General features: G+C 34.7%; 1 protein-coding gene across 5 annotated transcripts; it reads left to right on the top strand.

The window, feature by feature from the left end:
• Positions 1-3,504: 3,504 nt before the first annotated feature.
• On the top strand, positions 3,505-18,865 carry LOC114762737 (syndetin). 5 transcript variants are annotated; one of them, XM_028952296.1, is made up of 25 exons: positions 3,509-4,084; positions 5,349-5,516; positions 6,107-6,181; positions 7,178-7,256; positions 8,050-8,114; positions 8,204-8,293; positions 8,442-8,531; positions 8,654-8,740; positions 8,854-8,937; positions 9,588-9,707; positions 10,464-10,492; positions 10,589-10,721; positions 11,286-11,840; positions 12,699-13,249; positions 13,356-13,419; positions 13,546-13,648; positions 13,755-13,921; positions 14,398-14,523; positions 15,300-15,370; positions 16,063-16,125; positions 17,205-17,277; positions 17,555-17,674; positions 18,113-18,190; positions 18,334-18,384; positions 18,462-18,865. In XM_028952296.1, the coding sequence occupies exons 1-25, from the start codon at positions 3,860-3,862 to the stop codon at positions 18,561-18,563; spliced, it is 3,369 nt and encodes a 1,122-aa protein (XP_028808129.1). In that variant the 5' UTR covers positions 3,509-3,859; the 3' UTR covers positions 18,564-18,865. The 5 variants fall into 5 exon arrangements, with proteins under 5 accessions (XP_028808133.1, XP_028808132.1, XP_028808129.1 ...); XM_028952297.1 differs by having other exon boundaries at positions 3,510-4,084; positions 13,758-13,921; XM_028952298.1 differs by lacking the exons at positions 3,509-4,084; positions 5,349-5,516; positions 6,107-6,181 and having other exon boundaries at positions 8,055-8,114.
• The last annotated feature ends 284 nt before the right edge of the window (positions 18,866-19,149 follow it).

Here is a 19,149-nt window from a genome sequence, read left to right as displayed (position 1 = left end):
GATTAACAGTCAAGGGTCATTTTGCACAAACTCATGACTGTGGCAAATATTATGTATATCTTAATCATTAAAATTCTGTATATTTAAAAAATTACTAAAGTCACATTATTTTTTGTTATAAAGAATGATATATTAAAAAGTGAAACCATACAATACAAACTTAGGCCGCATTACATCAAGCTGAGACTAATCACAAAAAGGACCAACGACAGAAGATCATAAAAATACCTGGAGCCCAAGTTGATTGGTGATGAAAACACAAACAACCAATGTACTGCAAACAAGCAATTACAGAGTTATTGCAGTCCAGATTAGACGAACACGACAGGCATACCTCAGCAGCAAGCGAAGGTCATCTTCGACGAGATATAAAAACTGGACCGGTTGTAGTGGACTGCTCACAGTTTACACGGGATCGCCTGGGATCAAGTCTCCATCGGTTTTGCCCGTCAACTGAACCAAACAAGTGCATGGTTTGGTCTCCGGTTTCTGGATCTACCCAATCGATCCGATCTGGTTTTCCATGCGATGATTTCCCACCCAACAAGTGCAGGAACCGAGACGTTATTCTTCTCCGGTCCCCACGCCATTATGCTCAAGGGTATCTCGGCGGATATTGGAACCGCTATGCGTAGGAAAACTTTTCCAGAGCCAAAGAAAGTGGCATAAAAGCCAGAGAAGCCTCATGTAAAGCTTGACATTGACTACAAACTTACCATGACAGCTGAAAAAAGAATCGTAAGATAAAACAAAGGACCATAACTAAGAAAACAGAAAGCCACCGTAGTATGAAAATCTGAAAAAACCAAAACACAATGGAACAAAAGTAATGAAAAAGAAAAAGAATCCACCGAGAAATGGAGAATTGTCTGGACACATATTGGACACTTCAATTTCCAGTGGCACAGAAGATATGGAAATGGGTTCGTGTGTGTCGACGCGTCGCGGGACCATTCATATGATGGTGATAAAAAATGATTGACAATATGTTGCGTGAGGGATTCTTTTGTCATATTGCCCTTCTATTTTTCTTTTAATATAATTTTTCATCCATGAAATTTGAGTTGTTTTGATTTTAGTTTCTAAAATTTCAAACATGTGGTTTTAGTCTATTTTAAAACCTTAGTTTCTAAAAATGTAACAGTGTTAAAATTTGTTGGAATATTGTAAATGGTATTAAAGTAATGATAATGACTCACTAGATGACACCTAATTAGATCTTGTGCAAATAACAGGATGATTATAAAAAAAGGGGATATAAATTCTTATTTGGATTATTAAATTTATTAAATTCCTAATTAGGTCACATGATCTCAAGAGGAATTTTTAAATTTTGTGAAATGACTCTAATGCCTTTTTTATTAAAAACCTAGAGGAATGAAAATTTTCAATTTTCTATCATTCTCAAGTTGTTAATTTAAAATTGAACTTGTTAATTTTTAAAGTTGTATTGTGATTATTTTTTATCCAAAGACTTATTGCAAGTATGTTTTGGAAACAAAATTGTTAATTTATAATTGAAATATATTAACTGTGAAATGCAACATGTTACGTTTTAAGATTATATTGTGATCAAATTTTATTTAAATACTTATTACAATGTTACGAGGATCTAAAACTGTTAATTTAAAACTAAAACTTGTTAATTACCTAATTGAACTTATTAATTTTTAAGGTTATATTGTGATCAAATTTTATTTAAAAATTTATTGCAAGTGTGTTATGGAGACAAAAAATTGTTAATTTAGAATTGAAATGTATTAAATGCAAAATGGAAAATATTACTCCTTCAATCTTTAATATTTGACCTAATTACTAAATTAATTTTGATTCTAAATATAAGACGTATTTCTCGTATTTATCAATTTTTCTTAAATTACCACTATGGATACTCCCTCAACCATAATCAAGTAAGTGAGAGAGGAATGATATTAAGAAAAATGATTATGATACTTTAGAAAAAACATATCATATTTCTTATAATTAACTAGCTTACTTAACTTCCTTAATATAATCAAATTAGTTAAATAAGTTTTATATTAAGGACCGGAGGAGTAATTTAGAATTCTCTCTTGGTTTCTAATGAAATGGACATTAGTCATTTCATAAAATTTTAAAATTCCTCTTTAGATCATGTGGTCTAACAAATTTAATGACCTAAATAAGTAGAGCCGGAAAAACGGGTCGAGCCAGTCGAACTGGCCTATTTAGGCCCAAAAATTACAAGAGCCAAACTTGAAATTTTTCCTCTTAAATAGGAAACAGGCCCTAAAAGGGCCGGCCAGTTTAGGCCATTTTTATTTTTTTTTTGTTTTTTTAAATTTTTTGTGTGTAATTCTAATATTATTAACTTTTTATATTGCTAATGATATTTTAAATATTTAGTAATTATTATCATTTTAAAATTAAATTTCACAGAATGGTTTGATTTATTTAGTTTTAGACAATAATTTGTCTAATTAAATTTAAAAAAAATTGGTTAATTTAGATTTTAATAATAATTTGATTTATATTACATGTGTTGATATTTTTAAAATATATATTTGATAAGAGAGTATTTTTATATTTATATAACTTGTAATTCTATAATTTGAATTAGAAATTTATGAGTTTCAACAACAATATTTCTTAAACTAAAGTAAAATAATAGCTATATTACAAAATTTAAAAATAAAATTCCTATAAAGAAGAAAAGCTTGATATTTTGTTACAAAAGAAAATCATACTTATGAAGAAGAGTAATTGGTTATAGTGATGATGAAGTTTCAAAAGATTAATGATAGTGTTTGTTTATTGCACATTTATACTATAGATAAAACTTTTGGATGTTGTATCTTATTAATAAATGTTTTAGATGTTCTTGGATGTTGATGGATATTTATATATGATAATATTTTGTATTTGTAACTTTATTTTATTCACATTTATGTCATTTATCAATAAACGAAATTTATTTTCATTTTTTTGATAAAAATATGAGAAATATAAAAAATAGGATCTTTTTTTTAAACCGGCCGAAAGCCCGTGAGCCGGCCGCGAGTCCATTAACTTAAGGGTTAGCCTAATAAATTGAGATCTTTTTGAAATTTTGGCTTTGTAAGGCTGGCTCTTTTAAGCCCACCAGCCTTGCAAGGCCATTCCCAACTGTAGGAATAAGAATTTAAGTTATTAGAGTGTCTTTTTGAAATATTTCCCCAAAATTATATTAACCCTTTTATTTTATTGAAAAAATTATTGAAATTTTTTTTATTTATTATTGACTTCTAATTTTCGGAATCTTCAATTCTGCCTAATTCCGTAATTTGGCCCGTGGCTAACAGAAAGGATAACGTGAACTTGCGTGAGGTGGGATGTTCATGGTAAAATCTGTAAAAGTGTAATTAAGAATTATCCTTCTCAAATTACTTATGGCGAGCTACTGACCAAAGTACCAAACCAGTGCAATTGAATTTAGAATAGAAGCACAGCGGGTAATTTGGTTATTTTCTCAGCTAACTATAAAAAAAGTTACATACTATAGTTTTCTGATCCTCTCCTTGCTAGCCTTCCATGACAAAATTCTAGTTTCCAACCCAGTTCGTTATCAAAACAATCACAATCACGCAGTAGCGGCTCCATGAGTGAAGACTGAAGACCCGAAAGTCTACGAAGGCAATAACTGCGTGAAACACAGAAGTCGCATCTCATAGCCATCTCCATTCCTGTTCTTGAGTCTGCAAAAAAAAAAAGAAGGCAGATTTACCATTAAAATTTGGCAAATCTCATATTTTGACCAAAGGGTCGCAACCACCGATTAATTCACCTGTCCTGATCCCTTGAGATGGGATTGTTCCGCTTGATCTCGGGGGCTTGAGTTGAAATGCAGCCCAATTTGTTCCCCTTTGGAAGCTTTCAGGGAAATCCGTTCATATTCAATGGTGATTTGAGTGAGGGGTTTGAGAGCTCTAGGGTTTTCTTCTTAGTTCCTTTCTTGCTCTTCCAGGGAGGGGGAATGGATTTGTCCAAGGTCGGAGAAAAGATCCTGAGCTCTGTCAGGTCTGCGAGATCGCTTGGACTGCTCCCCTCTGTTTCTGATCGGCCCGAGGTAAATGATCTTGTATATCATGTGTAGTCACCGTACTTATCCCAGTGATTTTATTTTATCATTTGAATGCTTGCCTTTTGTTCTAGTTAATGCTCTAGGTAAACTGATGTTGGGAAAAATGTGCTAATTAGACAGTTGTCAGAGTATAATGTCTTATTATCTAGTAGTCAATTTGCTTTTTTCAAGGCTTTTACTTAAAGCTTACTCCTAACGTTTCCTTTTCTGAAGCAATGAAGAAATATTATACCATTACTTTGGCTACCCGCTGTTCTATGATTCCAGTGGAATAGTGAATCAGTTGAATAGGAATGTCCAGAGAGATGTCATTTTGAGGGTTAAAAATGAAAGCACATCATATGTAGCAAATGTTTTGATAAATAATTGAAAATTTGTCGGACTGGTTTAGTTAGAGGGCATGCATGATGTTCTCACTATGGAAAAAAAAACAAAAATATTCGAGTGTGTGCTTCCATGGTTTTATGTTCAAGAAAGAACAGCCTACTCTGGGGATAGCTAAGGATAATGCATTGCGACATTATTTGGCATGTATAGTGAGGTGGTTTTGAAGTTTGATGATTCTTGGGACCATATATCTCACTGAAGATGCCACTGAAGCGTAGGAAGCTGCCATAACATTTTTCCTTCTCACTACCGCTTGATCTCTGGATTTGATCAACTAGACATATCTTCTCATATACTGCATAAGAGGAATGATATTGTTTGATAAGAAGCTCTGCTTGCATACAAACTTTCACCAAAATTTCAAGAAAGGCTATATGTATATTTTGATGACCCAGCAATCATAGAAAACAGAAGCAAATTACAATCCCATAAGTGACCCTTTAATGAGTTCTCTAACATTATCCCTGCCCCTCCAGCTATAATTAATGTAACTAGCTGCTTGCAATGTAAAAACTAATACGCGGACCGTTTCATAATTAGAGCATCATGTCACACAGCTATAAGGAGGCAAGACTGAAACATGTTAACAGTGGTAAAATTATTAAGTTCCATTGTTCACAACCAAAAATCGACCTAAAGGGAGTGTTGGACATCCAATGGGGCTTTGGATGGCATTAATAATGTGTAATTCTTGCTGTTAGATGCAAATAAAACAATAAAATGATCAACACTTTAATATTGTGAGGAAATCCTGGCAGGAACCTGTTTGAGATATATTTTCAGTCTAGCTACATATTCTATGTGAGTTAAGTGTATGTGCTAGATTGATATATCATGTTTTTTTATAAATGTTGTTGTACAGGTTCCAGCTAGAGCAGCTGCCGCTGCAGCTGTTGCTCGTGCTCTTGCAGGACTGCCTCCTCATCAGCAGTACAGTCTCTCATCAAGTTCAGAAGAACTGAATTCTATATATGGAAGCCGAAATCATGGTCGAGAAGTAGAGGAGCTTGAGGATGAATTCTATGAGGAGGTGTTACTTGCTTGATCAGTTTTGATCTAATTACAGACTACTATTTCCTTGTACTCCACCTTTTGCTGAATGATAGATAGATTATTTGTTTTGTGGAGGTTGTGTTCCTTAACCTTATTGGAAATGAAAAATATTCTCGTAGACCTTTCTGAATCTTTGAATGGAAATCATTCTTCAGAGGTGAAGGACTCTTTCTGTCTCAAGTGTAACTTGATGAAACATTTTCAATTGTCAACTAAATTATAACCGGAGAAAAAAATGTCAACTCAATTAGCTTGATAGAATTTCTAATACTATACCCTTTTATTCTTGAAGTTCCATTTAAAAATTGTCTATGCTACGTGATTCACGTTCCTGGAATGTTTAGAATTTGTTTGACTTTGATTAGCCCATCATTAGAATATGAGTTGTTTGGAATTTGTGTATCCAGCAGAGAGCACACCTGTTTTGAAAAACTTTCTTTAGCTTAATTAGAGAGAAATACATTTTGTACTCCTTATTGTTCTTTTCTGTTCTTTTGCTCTCATGCTTCTCCCTGTTAAGGTCGGGATATTTGAGAAGTTATATTCTTAAGAAGATATCTTTTGCAGGATTTTGATCCAGTCAAGTATGTTTTAGAGCATGCTCCTGCTGAAGAGAATGAGCTTGCACATTTTGAGCGGCAGGTAGGATTTCTGTTCTTCGATCCTTCTAGTAGTGAAGCATGTTTTTAAATATATCTTATCATTTAGGGTGAAATATTTTCTTGGTTCACTGTTAAGTCACTCTTCTGATCATGAAAATTAGTGGGGGTGTAGAACACCCATCGACTCAAGGTTTTGTAGAGTGGCACTCAATTCCAGTTTCCTTGCAATCATTTGCCTAAATTGACTGACAGATGTATGTATATTGGCCCTTGTAATTGCTTCTATCATTCTAATTAATGCAATTCGTAACCCTAGCTTGGTCCTGTTCACACTATCCTTTTTTCCTCTCCTGGACTGGTTTGTCTTGCTTATCTAATGCTGCACATTCTATCCTCCTTTGGTGATGGTAAACATGAGTGACTGAGCTGATATCTAGAAGCCAGGTGCATGCTATAAAGAGAGTGGGGGTTCTTGTCCTGTGGGTGGAGGCTTTGATTAATACATTGGAAAAGGTTGCTGAAGTAGGATTGGCATACTTTAGACTAAAATCCTATGGACTTCATTTGGTGTTTAGTGAGGATAAAGGTAGCTGGTAATCTAAATGAGGGTTACATAATCCTTGGTAAGGGTAGTCATGAATTTGAGGCTCTTTTACTAATTCTAGAGCCTATTTTTAATTCTTCATCTTCTGGATGGGAGAGCTTTGGTTCTAGACTTATCAATTGTCTTGTAATTTAATTAGTATTTTGATCCTCATTCCTTCTTTTAAAAGTGCTTATATAATTATATTTATGCTGCCGCCATGCATGCCAAGAGAATTGTTAAAATTTTTGCCTGTCTGATTCTTGTTAGTTGCAAGACAAGCTAAATGGTGATATCTGATTGAGTTGAAGCCTTTTATCTGATTTGTTTAGTTCTTAATATCTTGTCACTTGGTAAGGTGCTTCGTTTTTTACTTTGTTGCATGGTTCATGAGTTAGCATAAGATTTGGTTGAAATTCTTGACACTACATGACCATTTCACCTTTTTCTTAGGCCGCTCTTAGATTGGCACAGTTGGATAGAGTAGCAGAGTGTTTATCTCGCCATGTTATGAAGAATCATGAAGTAATGGGTAAGATAAAGGAATGTGATCTCAGAATTCATCTCCTCCTCTGTTCAAGTTTCAGTGAATGAAATCATGAATGTTTCTTATTTCATTTTGCATTCATCTGATTAAGTTAATTTTTTATTTTTCAAATAACTCATTGATTGATTCCATATGTTTGCATCTGATCCTTCAATTTCAAAATATCTGAAATAATGTCATCTTCTGTTTGACATAATTAAGAATCAATGGTTGGTCTTAGCCCCACTATTGGCTTACCTTGATCTTTTGTCTCTACATTGCTACAACTTGCACCTAGTGGCCCGTGTTGGAGGAGATAAGTGCAGGCTTGTTTGCAGTTGCTGTTCTTGTCTCATACTACCTCCGGTCGTTAATATAAAACCTCGTTTGACTTTTATTTTGGTCCTAAATATAAGACTCCAATCCATTTTGTCTCTCATATTTATCCATTTTTTCTAAGGTAATCCTTCTAATAATGGTAGTTCTAACTAATACATTTGATTAGTAAGGATATTTTAGGGAAAAAACAATATCTATTTATTACAAATAACTAAATTTATTTTCTTAATTTTTTCAAATTAGCCAACTAGTTTTTATAATTAGGACCGAATGTAGTATTTTTTAGCACATATGTATTCAATATCCATTCACTATAAAATATAAAATCCATAACAATTTGCAGTATTCAGTTGCACTATTTTAAGAATGAGTAGTGTGACTCATCTTAGACTTTATACAATGCACGGAAAAACATATTTAGTTTTTTTAAAATAAGGTGCTGATATTTACTTTTGGTCAGTGAAGGGGATGAATTTGGTTAGGGAACTGGAAAAAGACTTGAGGATTGCCAATGTCATCTGCATGGTAAGCATTGAAAAGGTGTCAGCAAATGTGACTGTTAATTTTTGCTCTATCTGTTTCTTATATATTCATCTTAATGTTTTTTCTTTTAGAATGGAAGAAGACACTTGACCTCATCTATGAATGAAGTTTCAAGGGATCTTATTGTAAATTCTTATTCCAAAAAGAAGCAAGCTCTTCTGGTATTTTCCTTTCTTTATGTACCAACACTGGTAGTAATGATTTTTCTTGAAATTTATGCTCCGATTTTTCTGTTTTTCCAAACTCGTTACTCAAGTTGTGGGGGATAACTGTAGTTTAATGTTTTGGATATGCACTTTTACTTCATAGGACATGCTTCCAATTTTGACTGAGCTTCAACGTGCATTGGACATGCAATCAACACTTGAATCGCTTGCTGAGGAGGGGAATTATTGCAAGGTGGGTTACTTTATCAATTTTGAGCCAATTACCCACTTCATATCAGTCAATTTTCCATCCCCCTCCTTTGCTTTTGATATCACTAAGATCTTCATTTGTATCCTTTTGGCATTGATTTGTAGGCATTTCAAGTTCTATCTGAGTTTCTGCAACTCTTAGATAGTTTGTCGGAACTTTCAGCAATACAAGAGATGACTCGTGGTGTGGAGGTGATTATTAAATTAATGTCTTGAAAGAGAAACCATTCACATAATTTCTTGTCTGTGTTTAGCTGAGCACTTCTTTAACTGTTTCATCATTCTCCATTTCATTATTGATGTAGGTTTGGCTGGGAAAAACTCTACAAAAGCTGGATGCTCTTTTGTTGGGAGTGTGTCAGGAATTCAAGGAAGATAGCTATATAACTGTGAGTTTCAGTTAGTTTTGGCAGGGAAATGGGTCATTCTTTGTCGTATAGAGCAAGTTTAAAGTTGTTGGTGTCTATGCTTGGCATGCACACTTCTCAGTTTGTCTTTTTACGAGTCTTATCCTACTAGGTGGGATCAGTAACATAGATGCATTATGCCCTTGTGCTCCATCAAGAATACTTAGTCTGTCTGTCCTCAAAAAAATTGTGTTTGTGTTCTCACAATGGGCATGTTCATGAAAATGTATGTATGTCAGCATGCTCCAAGATATACTGTTGATTTCCATATGTGGTTTGATTCAAAGCCAAAGCTTTAAGACGTTATTGGATGTAATTAATTACCGCCACAAACTTGGCATCATTCATCATTACTTTTGAATGCAGTACAGGTATACAGATATTGGCTATATGTTTGTATTATATGTCATGTAACAAGGTATACAGAAAACAGTGTCAGAGAATCCCAAGTCATACAAACTCCAATGCCACTGTTTTAGCTAAAATATAAGAAACTGATGCCAAAACACTAACGCATACCAAGTCAAGGAATGCAGAAAGGCAAAAATATTCTTGGAGTATGATACACTTTATGATACATGCATATTCCAGCATCATACACTGAAAATTTAACATAAAATTAACCAATACAGGTAATTGATGCCTACGCATTAATCGGGGATGTCACTGGTCTGGCTGAAAAGATACAAAGTTTCTACATGCAAGAAGTTATCTCAGAAACCCACTCTGTGTTGAAGGCTGTTGTGTATCAGGTATGCCAATGGGTCTTCCTTGCCCATCTTCTCTGCTTCTCTCTATTATCACCTAGTTTTTGAAATAATTTGGGAAGTGAGAATGTGATTATTTTTTTGGGAATAGTAAGCCAAAGAGCATTGAGAATGTGAATTTAGGTATTTAACAATGTCTTTTGCTTGATTGATGTGTGAATATATCTGATGTGGTTCTATAGAGTTGAAAATATACATAGTGGAGTTCACACACTTCTCACCCCACTTTATCGTCAAAATGTGTTCCTTTTTCTGCCCTGTATGTGAGCATGCGCAGGTCCACACTTGCACAAAAGTTCAAGTTGTGCCCTAAATTGGACATTTCCCCTTCTTGCAGTTTGCTCATATGTCAAATGAATACATAGTTGTTATTTTGCGTTGATGATACTGATTGTACCTGCCCTCTAGACATTATTCTTGTTACCACTTGACTCTTCAATTAAGCATCTTTATATGAACACGTGACTCATGTAGCCTGATGGAATTATTCATAGTATGCCTATATTGTTCTAAGTGAGAACTGGAGGAACTACTCAAAGTCCTTAAAGTTGGTAAGAATAATATAAATGCTTAATTGCTTGTCATGATAGAAAGTGTGGTTAAAAACAAAGGATATTGGTCAGAAGGATGGAATACCGTGGAACTCTTGTTTGCTTGATTTAAAGCATGATATTTTCCCTTTTCGTTTGATTATCTTGCTGAAAGACTTGGGTAAAATTAGGATGTTGATCCTCTTTGCAGGATGAGGAGGCACCTTGGCAAAATAGTAGGTACTTTTTTCCTCTGCAAGCGTATTTACCATCCTCTGGCTGCTAGTGGTAGATCTCTACTTTCACTCAGCTTCATATTTGTTACTTTGATGACAGGCTCACTTACAGTGACTTATGCCTTCAAATATCCGAGTCTAAGTTTAGGCCATGCTTATTAAGAACATTAGCTGTACTATTTGAGCTTTTGCGTTCTTATCATGAAATCATGGAGTTTCAGCTGGATAGACAGGTAATTTTGTACCCCCTAATCTGATCATTTTAAACCCCCCCCTTGAACTAGTTAGATCAATTTTGGCATCCGTTGAGCCTATGAACTTTATAGTATTCTAGAGTACTTCAGAGATTTCTTGTGCTGATTGGTGTAAAGCTTTTTATAAGACAGGGCAAAGGGCAACTGATTAATAGCAGCTTAATTTTTGAAGCCTGTGCAAGAAGATTAAAAAATGCAGAAACAGGGGATAAAGCGAAGATACGTTCTACCTGACGGGAAATTAATAAAGTTATTTGTCCATCTAGATGTGACTTGAAATTTCACATGTACACTGAGAATAAAATTAGTAGACAACAGATAAAAATATGGAGCCTCTATCCTATGCCATGGTTGGGGAATGTGAAATGAAATTGTTAAATTTCATCTTGCTTATGATTAGAAGACAAAAGATAAAAATAAATATGCATCTATTTTTTAGGCTGGATAGAAGCTAACTATATCTGATACTTTCATGATTGTGGGGTCTATAATTCTCTGATAGATGTTATTCAGTCCGGTAAAAATTGTGAATTTTATCCCCAGGACGCAGCAGGCCAAACTTCAAGTAAAGGCAATGATGATTTTTCCTGCAGTCCAGGTGGGGTTGGGGAGGTTGATGCAGATGTAAGATTTCACAGCGTCTCTTTTACCGGCTCTGGAGATGAAATTCATGGTTCTTCTTCAAGAGAAGTATCTGAAACAGCCAGCTCACTGGTTGAAACTTCCAACTCTTCTCCTTTACCATGTAGAGATTCTCATGATCCAGTTAATGAGGCAAGAAAGGCAGATAACACAGCGTCAAGCATTGAGTCCCCTTGGTACCATCTGCGCAGAGAAGCTACAGAATTTGTTTCACAGACCCTTAAACGAGGGCGCAAGAATCTTTGGCATCTCACTACTAGCCGTGTTTCAGTATTGCTCTCTTCTGATGCAGCTTGTACCACAAGCATTCACCAATTCTTGAAAAACTATGAAGATCTCAGCGTCTTCATTTTGGCTGGGGAAGCCTTTTGTGGTATTGAAGCAGTTGAATTTAGGCAGAAGTTGAAGGTGGTTTGTGAAAACTATTTCATAGCTTTTCATCGACAAAACATTCATGTAAGTGACCTTTAGGCTTCTCACCTGACTTGATTGCAACAGTCACATAATGTTGATTGTGAGTGGATAGTTTCTTGCGTTATGCACAGCAAATACAGTGCCTTGTGTGGTATGTTGAATGCAGAATACGGGATGATAAGTTGCTGTTGACTTTTGGTATGGGCTTGTGCTTAGGCTTGCTCATTTCACTGAAATAGCTTAAGCCGCGTGGTTATAATTGTGACAAGCATATATACCATTTATTTCTCTTATTAATTTTAGATATGGGACATCTATTTTCCTACCCTTCCTCTCAAATGTAACTAAACCTGGCTCACTTTTTTTCTGAGTCTAGTAATCATTTGGGCCCACTTTCATTTGTATGGGCTTGTGTTTTTTTAGCCTTGAGGTCTTAGGTCCATTTTTCCTTTATTGAGTAGGTAACTTTGCTCTCTCTTTTTTGAGTCCTGGATCTTTCAATGATTAGGTTTTTCTTCAAGTACATAGATATTCTTCTTTGCAGATCAGAATTATTGGAATGAATGCAATAGAATGTAAAGTTGTCATTATTGCGGATATTTTTGGATTGTTTGGATTCAGAGTTTACTGTGTTATCATTTTGTTCCATGATACAAAATGTTTCTGAATAAGGGGGGAAAACTGGTGCAAAATGCAGGAAAGTAAGATATGCATCACTGAGCTTTTTCCTTTAGATAAATTAGTTGCGCTACTTTCGGCATTTTTCACATGGTCTTTAAATGTGGAGCTTTATGGTTTCTAAATTGTTTGTGGCTGTTTATATGCCAATTTCTACTCAAAACTTTTCTTATTCATGATAATTTATATAAATAAATTATTTTGGTTGCCATCACTTTTCAGGCACTCAAAATGGTTTTGGAGAAAGAGATGTGGTTAAAATTACCGCCAGATACAGTGCAAATGATCAGTTTTTCCGGACTAGTTGGTGATGGAGCACCTTTAATTTCCTTGTCTAACCCCAAATCAATTAATCGCAATGCAATTGACTCTGATAAATCAGTAAACTTGATTCACAGTCATCAAAGCTCTAGGATAAGTGGTTTCTCTTATTGGCTTCAAAGTGGAAACCCATTTTTGCAGAAATTATCAACCTCCAGAGAAGGCCATTGTCTCCCCCCATCTAACGGATCGATTTATGGTGAAGTTGATGGGAATTCAAGCCCCAATTTTTATGGTGATAAAGTCTTGCCTGGAAAGAATGATTCCAGTGAAATGAATGGTGCTAATTCAATTTCAGATGATGAAAATGAGGATCTTCTGGCAGACTTTATTGATGAAGACAGTCAACTTCCAAGCCGAAGTTCAAAACCCAATCATCCAAGAAGAAAGTCGTTACATTGTAATGATGAAGAAAATACAGTACAAACTGGTTCTTCTCTAAGTCTTTTAAGGTGAGTCACTTTACATTTCACATTGGTAAGAGCAATTATTACCCTACTTATAAAGTTGACCGTGTTTTATACTGGATGTATTGACATCATATCTTAAACATGTTAGATCTATGGATAAATATGCAAGGCTTATGCAGAAATTAGAAGTAGTAAATGTTGAATTCTTTAAGGTGTGCTCTCTCTACCCTTAAGTGATCGCCCTCTTTACCTTGCTTTGTTTTGGTTACAGATAAAATCTCATTGGCATTTTCATTTTTCCTCTAAATTCTTTTTCCTGATTCAGTACATTGTTGCAGGGAATTTGCCAATTATTTGGGATTTTTTTCAATTTTGTATATGAAACATTTGGTCAGTATAACACTGGTTTCAATGGAAAAGGTTCAGCTGATTCTCTTAACTGTAAGTGGCAATGTCATTCTATACTGCCTGCTCAAACATTGGTATCTACATTCGATTTTGAGTTCATTGATATTAATATTTAGTGATCATATCTAATCATAACAAGTAGATCGGCTAAGGACTGCCTTATCTAAAATAACACAAGATTGCGATCAGTGGATAAAGCCCATGTCATCTTCACCTACTTCCTCATTTGTACATTCAGAGGTAACACCTGCTGGCCCTCCCAGCACAAATTTGGGCAACTCTGCAATGACAACTTTGGGCCTTAAGGTATGCATGTGAAGCTATTTCTGGAAAAACATTCTCATTTTACTAGAATTGTCTAATTTTTTTTACTGGATATGACTTTCTTCAATCTGAGGGTTAAAGTATTTTTTACGATGATTAAAAAAATGCCTTGTGGAAGCTGAGTGAAAGTTATTATATTTTGGGTTCAGAAATAATACTACTTTGACATTGCAACTTTGGTTCAGTAGATCTGTTATATGGCTTTTATTTGACTTACATTGCAACTCCTCCCACATCTTTGTGTTTCAAGTTTACCTGTTCTGGTTACATCATGTTGCAAAAAAAAAAAAAAAAAGGTGCGAGGCCAATGTATTTGTTATCTGGAAAGATTTTTATTTCTATATTGTGATGCTGTCTGTGATAAGTCTGCGGTGGCTTGTAAACTCTGTTTTTATCCCTTGGTCTGTGGAGTTTTGGTTTTGAATCGAAGATTAAACTGTGTGATATTGTGTGTGCAGGAAAGATGTGTGGCTGCTGACACTATATCACTTGTTGCTCGAATATTGAATAGATCCAAAGCTCATCTCCAATCAATGCTTTTGCAAAGTAACGCTACTGTACTTGAGGATTTCTATCAGCATCTGGTATGTGGCATATCTGTAACTTAGCTGCATTAGTTGGGTAGATCGTTAAGTCAGCATATAACCTATCCAATCAATTTTTTCCTTCTTCAAAGAAAGTTTTGGTAGTTGGGTTTCCAGGGCATATTAGAGCTAGGACAAGCCTCTTACCTCATAGTACTTATAGAGGAATCTACAGATTACGATTAACTGGGTTCTCATATTAATAGCAGAATTTGATCTTGTGCCCTTGTGGGGATGGACCGAGTTTTTACCAACTAGATTAATCTTTGTTGACATGACACAATGGAATGGGACCCAATCATAAGGATGTGAATGTTATGGATTAGATAAAGCAGAAATCCTTAAGAAATGGGAATGCCACTTTTTTTTTTTTTCACATAAAGAAAATATATTTTCTGCTTATAATGATATCTACAATTGTTTCAAGTTAAAGCACTGTCTAGCGCTTCTTCATGCATTTGATCATGGTTGTATAACACTACACACTTTTAAATGTTATTTTTCATGGATTAGGAGAGAGAGCTAGGATTATTCAACCTCATTTTGTCTAAGCCTTATTTGGCATATTTATACCTGTATAATATAACATACCAACTACCAGTGGGAGATCATATTTGGATTACCTTGTTGCAGTTGAAGATTTTAATGGTTTGATTGTTAGGATGTTGTTTTCATGAGCTTTTCTTATATCTAATTTATTGAATTGTTTAATATCATTTTTATATGGAAAGGCTTTAGTATGGATGCCGGTGTCCTTGATTAATCGATTTCTTTAGGTGGACGCCGTACCAGATCTTGCAGAGCATATTCATAAGACAACAGCAAGACAACTACTGCATATCAATGGGTAGGAGAATATTTACCATGCTAGATGCTATGAGTTTACTTTGGAAATAATCTTGGTAAATATAATTTTTAGATTATCTAATAGACATGGCAAAAATGTAGTTTCCATGTTGAGCTTTTAATAGCTTGGATAAATTTTCTGGTACTTGTGAAGGAGGAAAACTGCAGTGGTTGCCATCCAGAGTTTTTATTTTATAATAAAATCCTTCATTAATCTCACTGCATTGGAGCTTATTAAAGATAAATGTATAAATAAATAAATAAATTCATGTGCATGTGTGTGGAAAATGAAATAACTATAATGCACCCACATGATCATATTTATCTGTGTGTCTAGATGCGGCCATTAACAGCAATAAGTCAACATATGATGTCTTACCAAAAAGGTCAAGTGTCAATATGGTTAAATCTGCTATCGGTTTGAATGAAGTAAATAATATTTGAATTTGGGGCTTCAAAGTGCAAATAGCTTTTCTCTTGGGGGTTGTCTCTTTCTTTTCTTTTCTTTTCTTTTGATGGGGATGTTCCAAAATAGCTTTTGCAGGCATCTTAGAGACAATAAATAAAAAAATTCTTGGGCGTTCTTCTGTCAGTTTAAGTTTTTGGGATGAGATGGTATTTTGATAATCTTAAACTAGCACTTTTGCCTTTCTAGGGTTATGAATTTTTAATGTAATAGCTAACGTTTTTCAGGTATGTTGAACGTGTTGCCAATTGTAGATGGGAAGTAAAAGAGCTTGGGCTAGAGCATAATGGGTTTGTAATTTTGGATCATCGTTATGTTTTATATTTATTTATATACTTGCTTGTATCACTTGTCCATTGTGATCTGTGGAATTAGCTGCTGAGTATGTCCCCCGAATGGTAAGCACATAGAGAATTTTTTACTATGGATTTCTTGTGTTACCTTTATTATTTTATAATGAGCACTTGGTTTTCTTTTTCATATATTAATTGACAATTGATTTCAATATGTTATTTTTTAAATCTATTTTTGGGCCTTTGCCCTATCTTTTCATGGGAGAAGAATCTGCTATTTAGAGCTTTTTTTTCCTGTTGGTGTCGGACTCCTACTTTTCTTTGGAGAATACTTTCTTTACCCCTTTAGTTTTCTTGCCTTTCAGTACTCCTTTTTCTAGGTCTGATCTTTTCTGGCTAGATATCTGGTCTGGGGTTCACTTTGTTCTGTTTTAGTCTTTTGGATGAAGTCCTAATTATTCAACAGACGAAAAGTTAAAAACTTAGTCTTGAACTGTTTGGAGAGCATGAAGTTTTTACTCAAAAACTAAAAGAAGTGCGACTGGAAGGTCTTGAATCAAGGGACACCAAATCTGGAGAGTGGCTGTTAAATTTATTTACCCTGTTTTTCTACGTTAGAAGAAGGTCATTATAAAATAGGAAGAAGGAATTCAATGAGGACGATGAGATAACCTCCTTAATCAAGAAGTTGGCAGTAAAAGATCTCTCCAGTGCTGTTTATTTTGAGGAGATTTCATGAGTAAAATCATGAGTTGAGCATCAGATGGGTGCCAAAGGGACTGTTCTTCCCACAGCAAGTCTAAAGATTAGGGATTTTTATTGGTTTGGTCTAGACAGAGTCCAATCGTACCAAGTCTCTTGACAACAGTTAACCAATTAATCCAATCAAATTGACTGCATCCAATGTGTCATTAATTTAAACCAGTTTTTACTTCCGGTTGAATTTGATGCCAGCATTGCTTATATTGTTTATCAATGCAAAGCTGTAGTGTTTTTTTCCCCCCAAAAGTGTTATTGTCCCTTGAGAACATTCTACATTCTTTCTTCGCTTCTGACTTGACTTGTTGTACATATAGGTATGTTGATTTGCTGCTTGGAGAATTTAAGCACTATAAAACACGTCTTGCTCATGGGGGAATTCGTCAAGAGGTACTGCTCATACCCATACTCATTATGCATGTGCATCCTATATTGTTACATGTAAAGTAAGGCTACTTACACAACATTAAAGTCACGACTGGATACAACTGCAAACATTGCAGTGTGATTCAAAGTATTACTTAAACTTTCTATATGAAACTTGTATGCAGCCGCATTTTCTACTTTGGCCAATGGAGTTATTAGCATAATTCATGCATGGATCGCATTGCTTACAGAATGTGTAAACGTGTGAGCATTAAATTTGCAAGTGCTTCTGTAAATGTAGGTTCAAGACCTACTCTTAGAATATGGGCTTGATATTGTGGCGGAAACTCTTGTAGAAGGACTTTCACGGGTAAAGAGATGTAGTGACGAAGGCCGAGCTTTAATGTCATTGGATCTGCAGGTTATTTCTGAACTATGACCATATTTGTTAGTGCTCTGGAAAGATTGGATTTGGTGCTAATGGGAGGTTTGATAATTATGTTGATTCAATCTTAATCTTCCATAGAGTTTTACATAATCAATGGTTATGAAAAAGGTTGCTGGTGTCTGATTTGCTCTTCAAAACCTAAATTGCAAACCTCCCTTTTTCTTCAGCTCAAAAAAAAAAAAAAAACTCCCTTTTTCATGTTTGACCAGAAGCAGACAAGTTGTATACAAATGCCTCTTTTTCTTTTAATTGTTAATCTTTCAAGACTATATTCTATTTTAGGATCTGAATGGTAATCAAATTTGAAGGTCATTGAATTTCTTTTGTGAATAAATATGAATTTTCATTTCATAGTGCCAAAATTACTCAGTTTACATGATGTGTTAGGTTTGTTGTTTTTCCACCTTGCAGGTTTTAATTAATGGACTGCATCATTTTGTGTCCATGAATGTGAAGCCCAAGCTGCAAATGGTTGAAACCTTCATTAAGGTATGAATAAGCATGACAAAACATTCTGATGTTCTGTGATGATGCCTTATCATATGATTTTGCACCTCAGGAGCATGAAATTTATGCGAATAAAGATGTATTATTACTTGAGGATTCATCTTTGCCTTTCACTCTTAATGCAGGCTTACTATCTTCCAGAGACAGAATTTGTGCACTGGGCTCGCGCACACCCCGTAAGAACATTACATGTCCATTGCATCATTAGACTTTCTGATTGCTTGAGCTTTACCGAAACACCTCTTCTTTGCAGGAATACACGAAAAGTCAGATTATTGGGTTGATAAACCTTGTTGCTTCGATGAAAGGTTGGAAGAGAAAAACCAGGTTGGAAGTCTTGGAAAAGATTGAGTGAGGTTTTTTTTTTTCCCAAAAAAAAAAAGGTTTTGGTTTTGGGCAAAGCTTATGTTAGAAGATCTTGTTCCTTTTCCCCTTATCTTTTCATTTCGGCAGCTGTTTGTGAGAGCAGTGTATATTGGATGTTATTTAATTGCAAGGTTTTGGAGTACTTTCCGAGTCGTGTATCTTCGGTGCCCTGTAATATATAATAATCTTGTCAAAATAAGCTGTAATTGTAGCCTTGAATCTCATGATATAATGAGTTTTAAATCAGTATAGTGAAATTCTTCCACAGGTATACGAAGAAATTTATGATGCCATTGTTAGACGTTGTTTATGTGATTCCATTGGATTGAAATATTGAAAAAATTTTATGTAGTGTATTTTGTAAGGGAGCTTAGTGTGATATTGTTATTTGTCAATAATATACGATCGCGAGGAACAATAACAATAGAACAAAAAAATTAAATAAATAATTTCCGTCCAAAAATATGTAATCATGACGAAAGGAAACATGTTTAATAATAGACTAGAGCATGGAAGAATTGAAAATCTTCTTTCTCGGGAACTTCATGGTCATTTTTCCTTATATATGAAGCTAG

Source organism: Neltuma alba, unplaced genomic scaffold (genome assembly GCF_004799145.2).
Source record: "Neltuma alba isolate B1F8T4 unplaced genomic scaffold, ASM479914v2 tig00011241_pilon, whole genome shotgun sequence".
NCBI classification, from domain to species: domain Eukaryota; kingdom Viridiplantae; phylum Streptophyta; class Magnoliopsida; order Fabales; family Fabaceae; genus Neltuma; species Neltuma alba.
The sequence above is the reverse complement of the archived record's forward strand: the minus strand, read 5'-3'. Positions and strand labels throughout refer to the sequence as shown.

Coding starts and splice junctions, on each gene's coding strand:
- LOC114762737 (XM_028952296.1), top strand. CDS start 3,860: ATGCAGCCCAATTTGTTCCCCTTTGGAAGCTTTCAGGGAAATCCGTTC. Junction 9,708..10,463: donor TGAAGGCTGTTGTGTATCAG/GTATGCCAATGG, acceptor TCCTCTTTGCAG/GATGAGGAGGCACCTTGGCA. Junction 13,250..13,355: donor TCTTCTCTAAGTCTTTTAAG/GTGAGTCACTTT, acceptor TAAACATGTTAG/ATCTATGGATAAATATGCAA.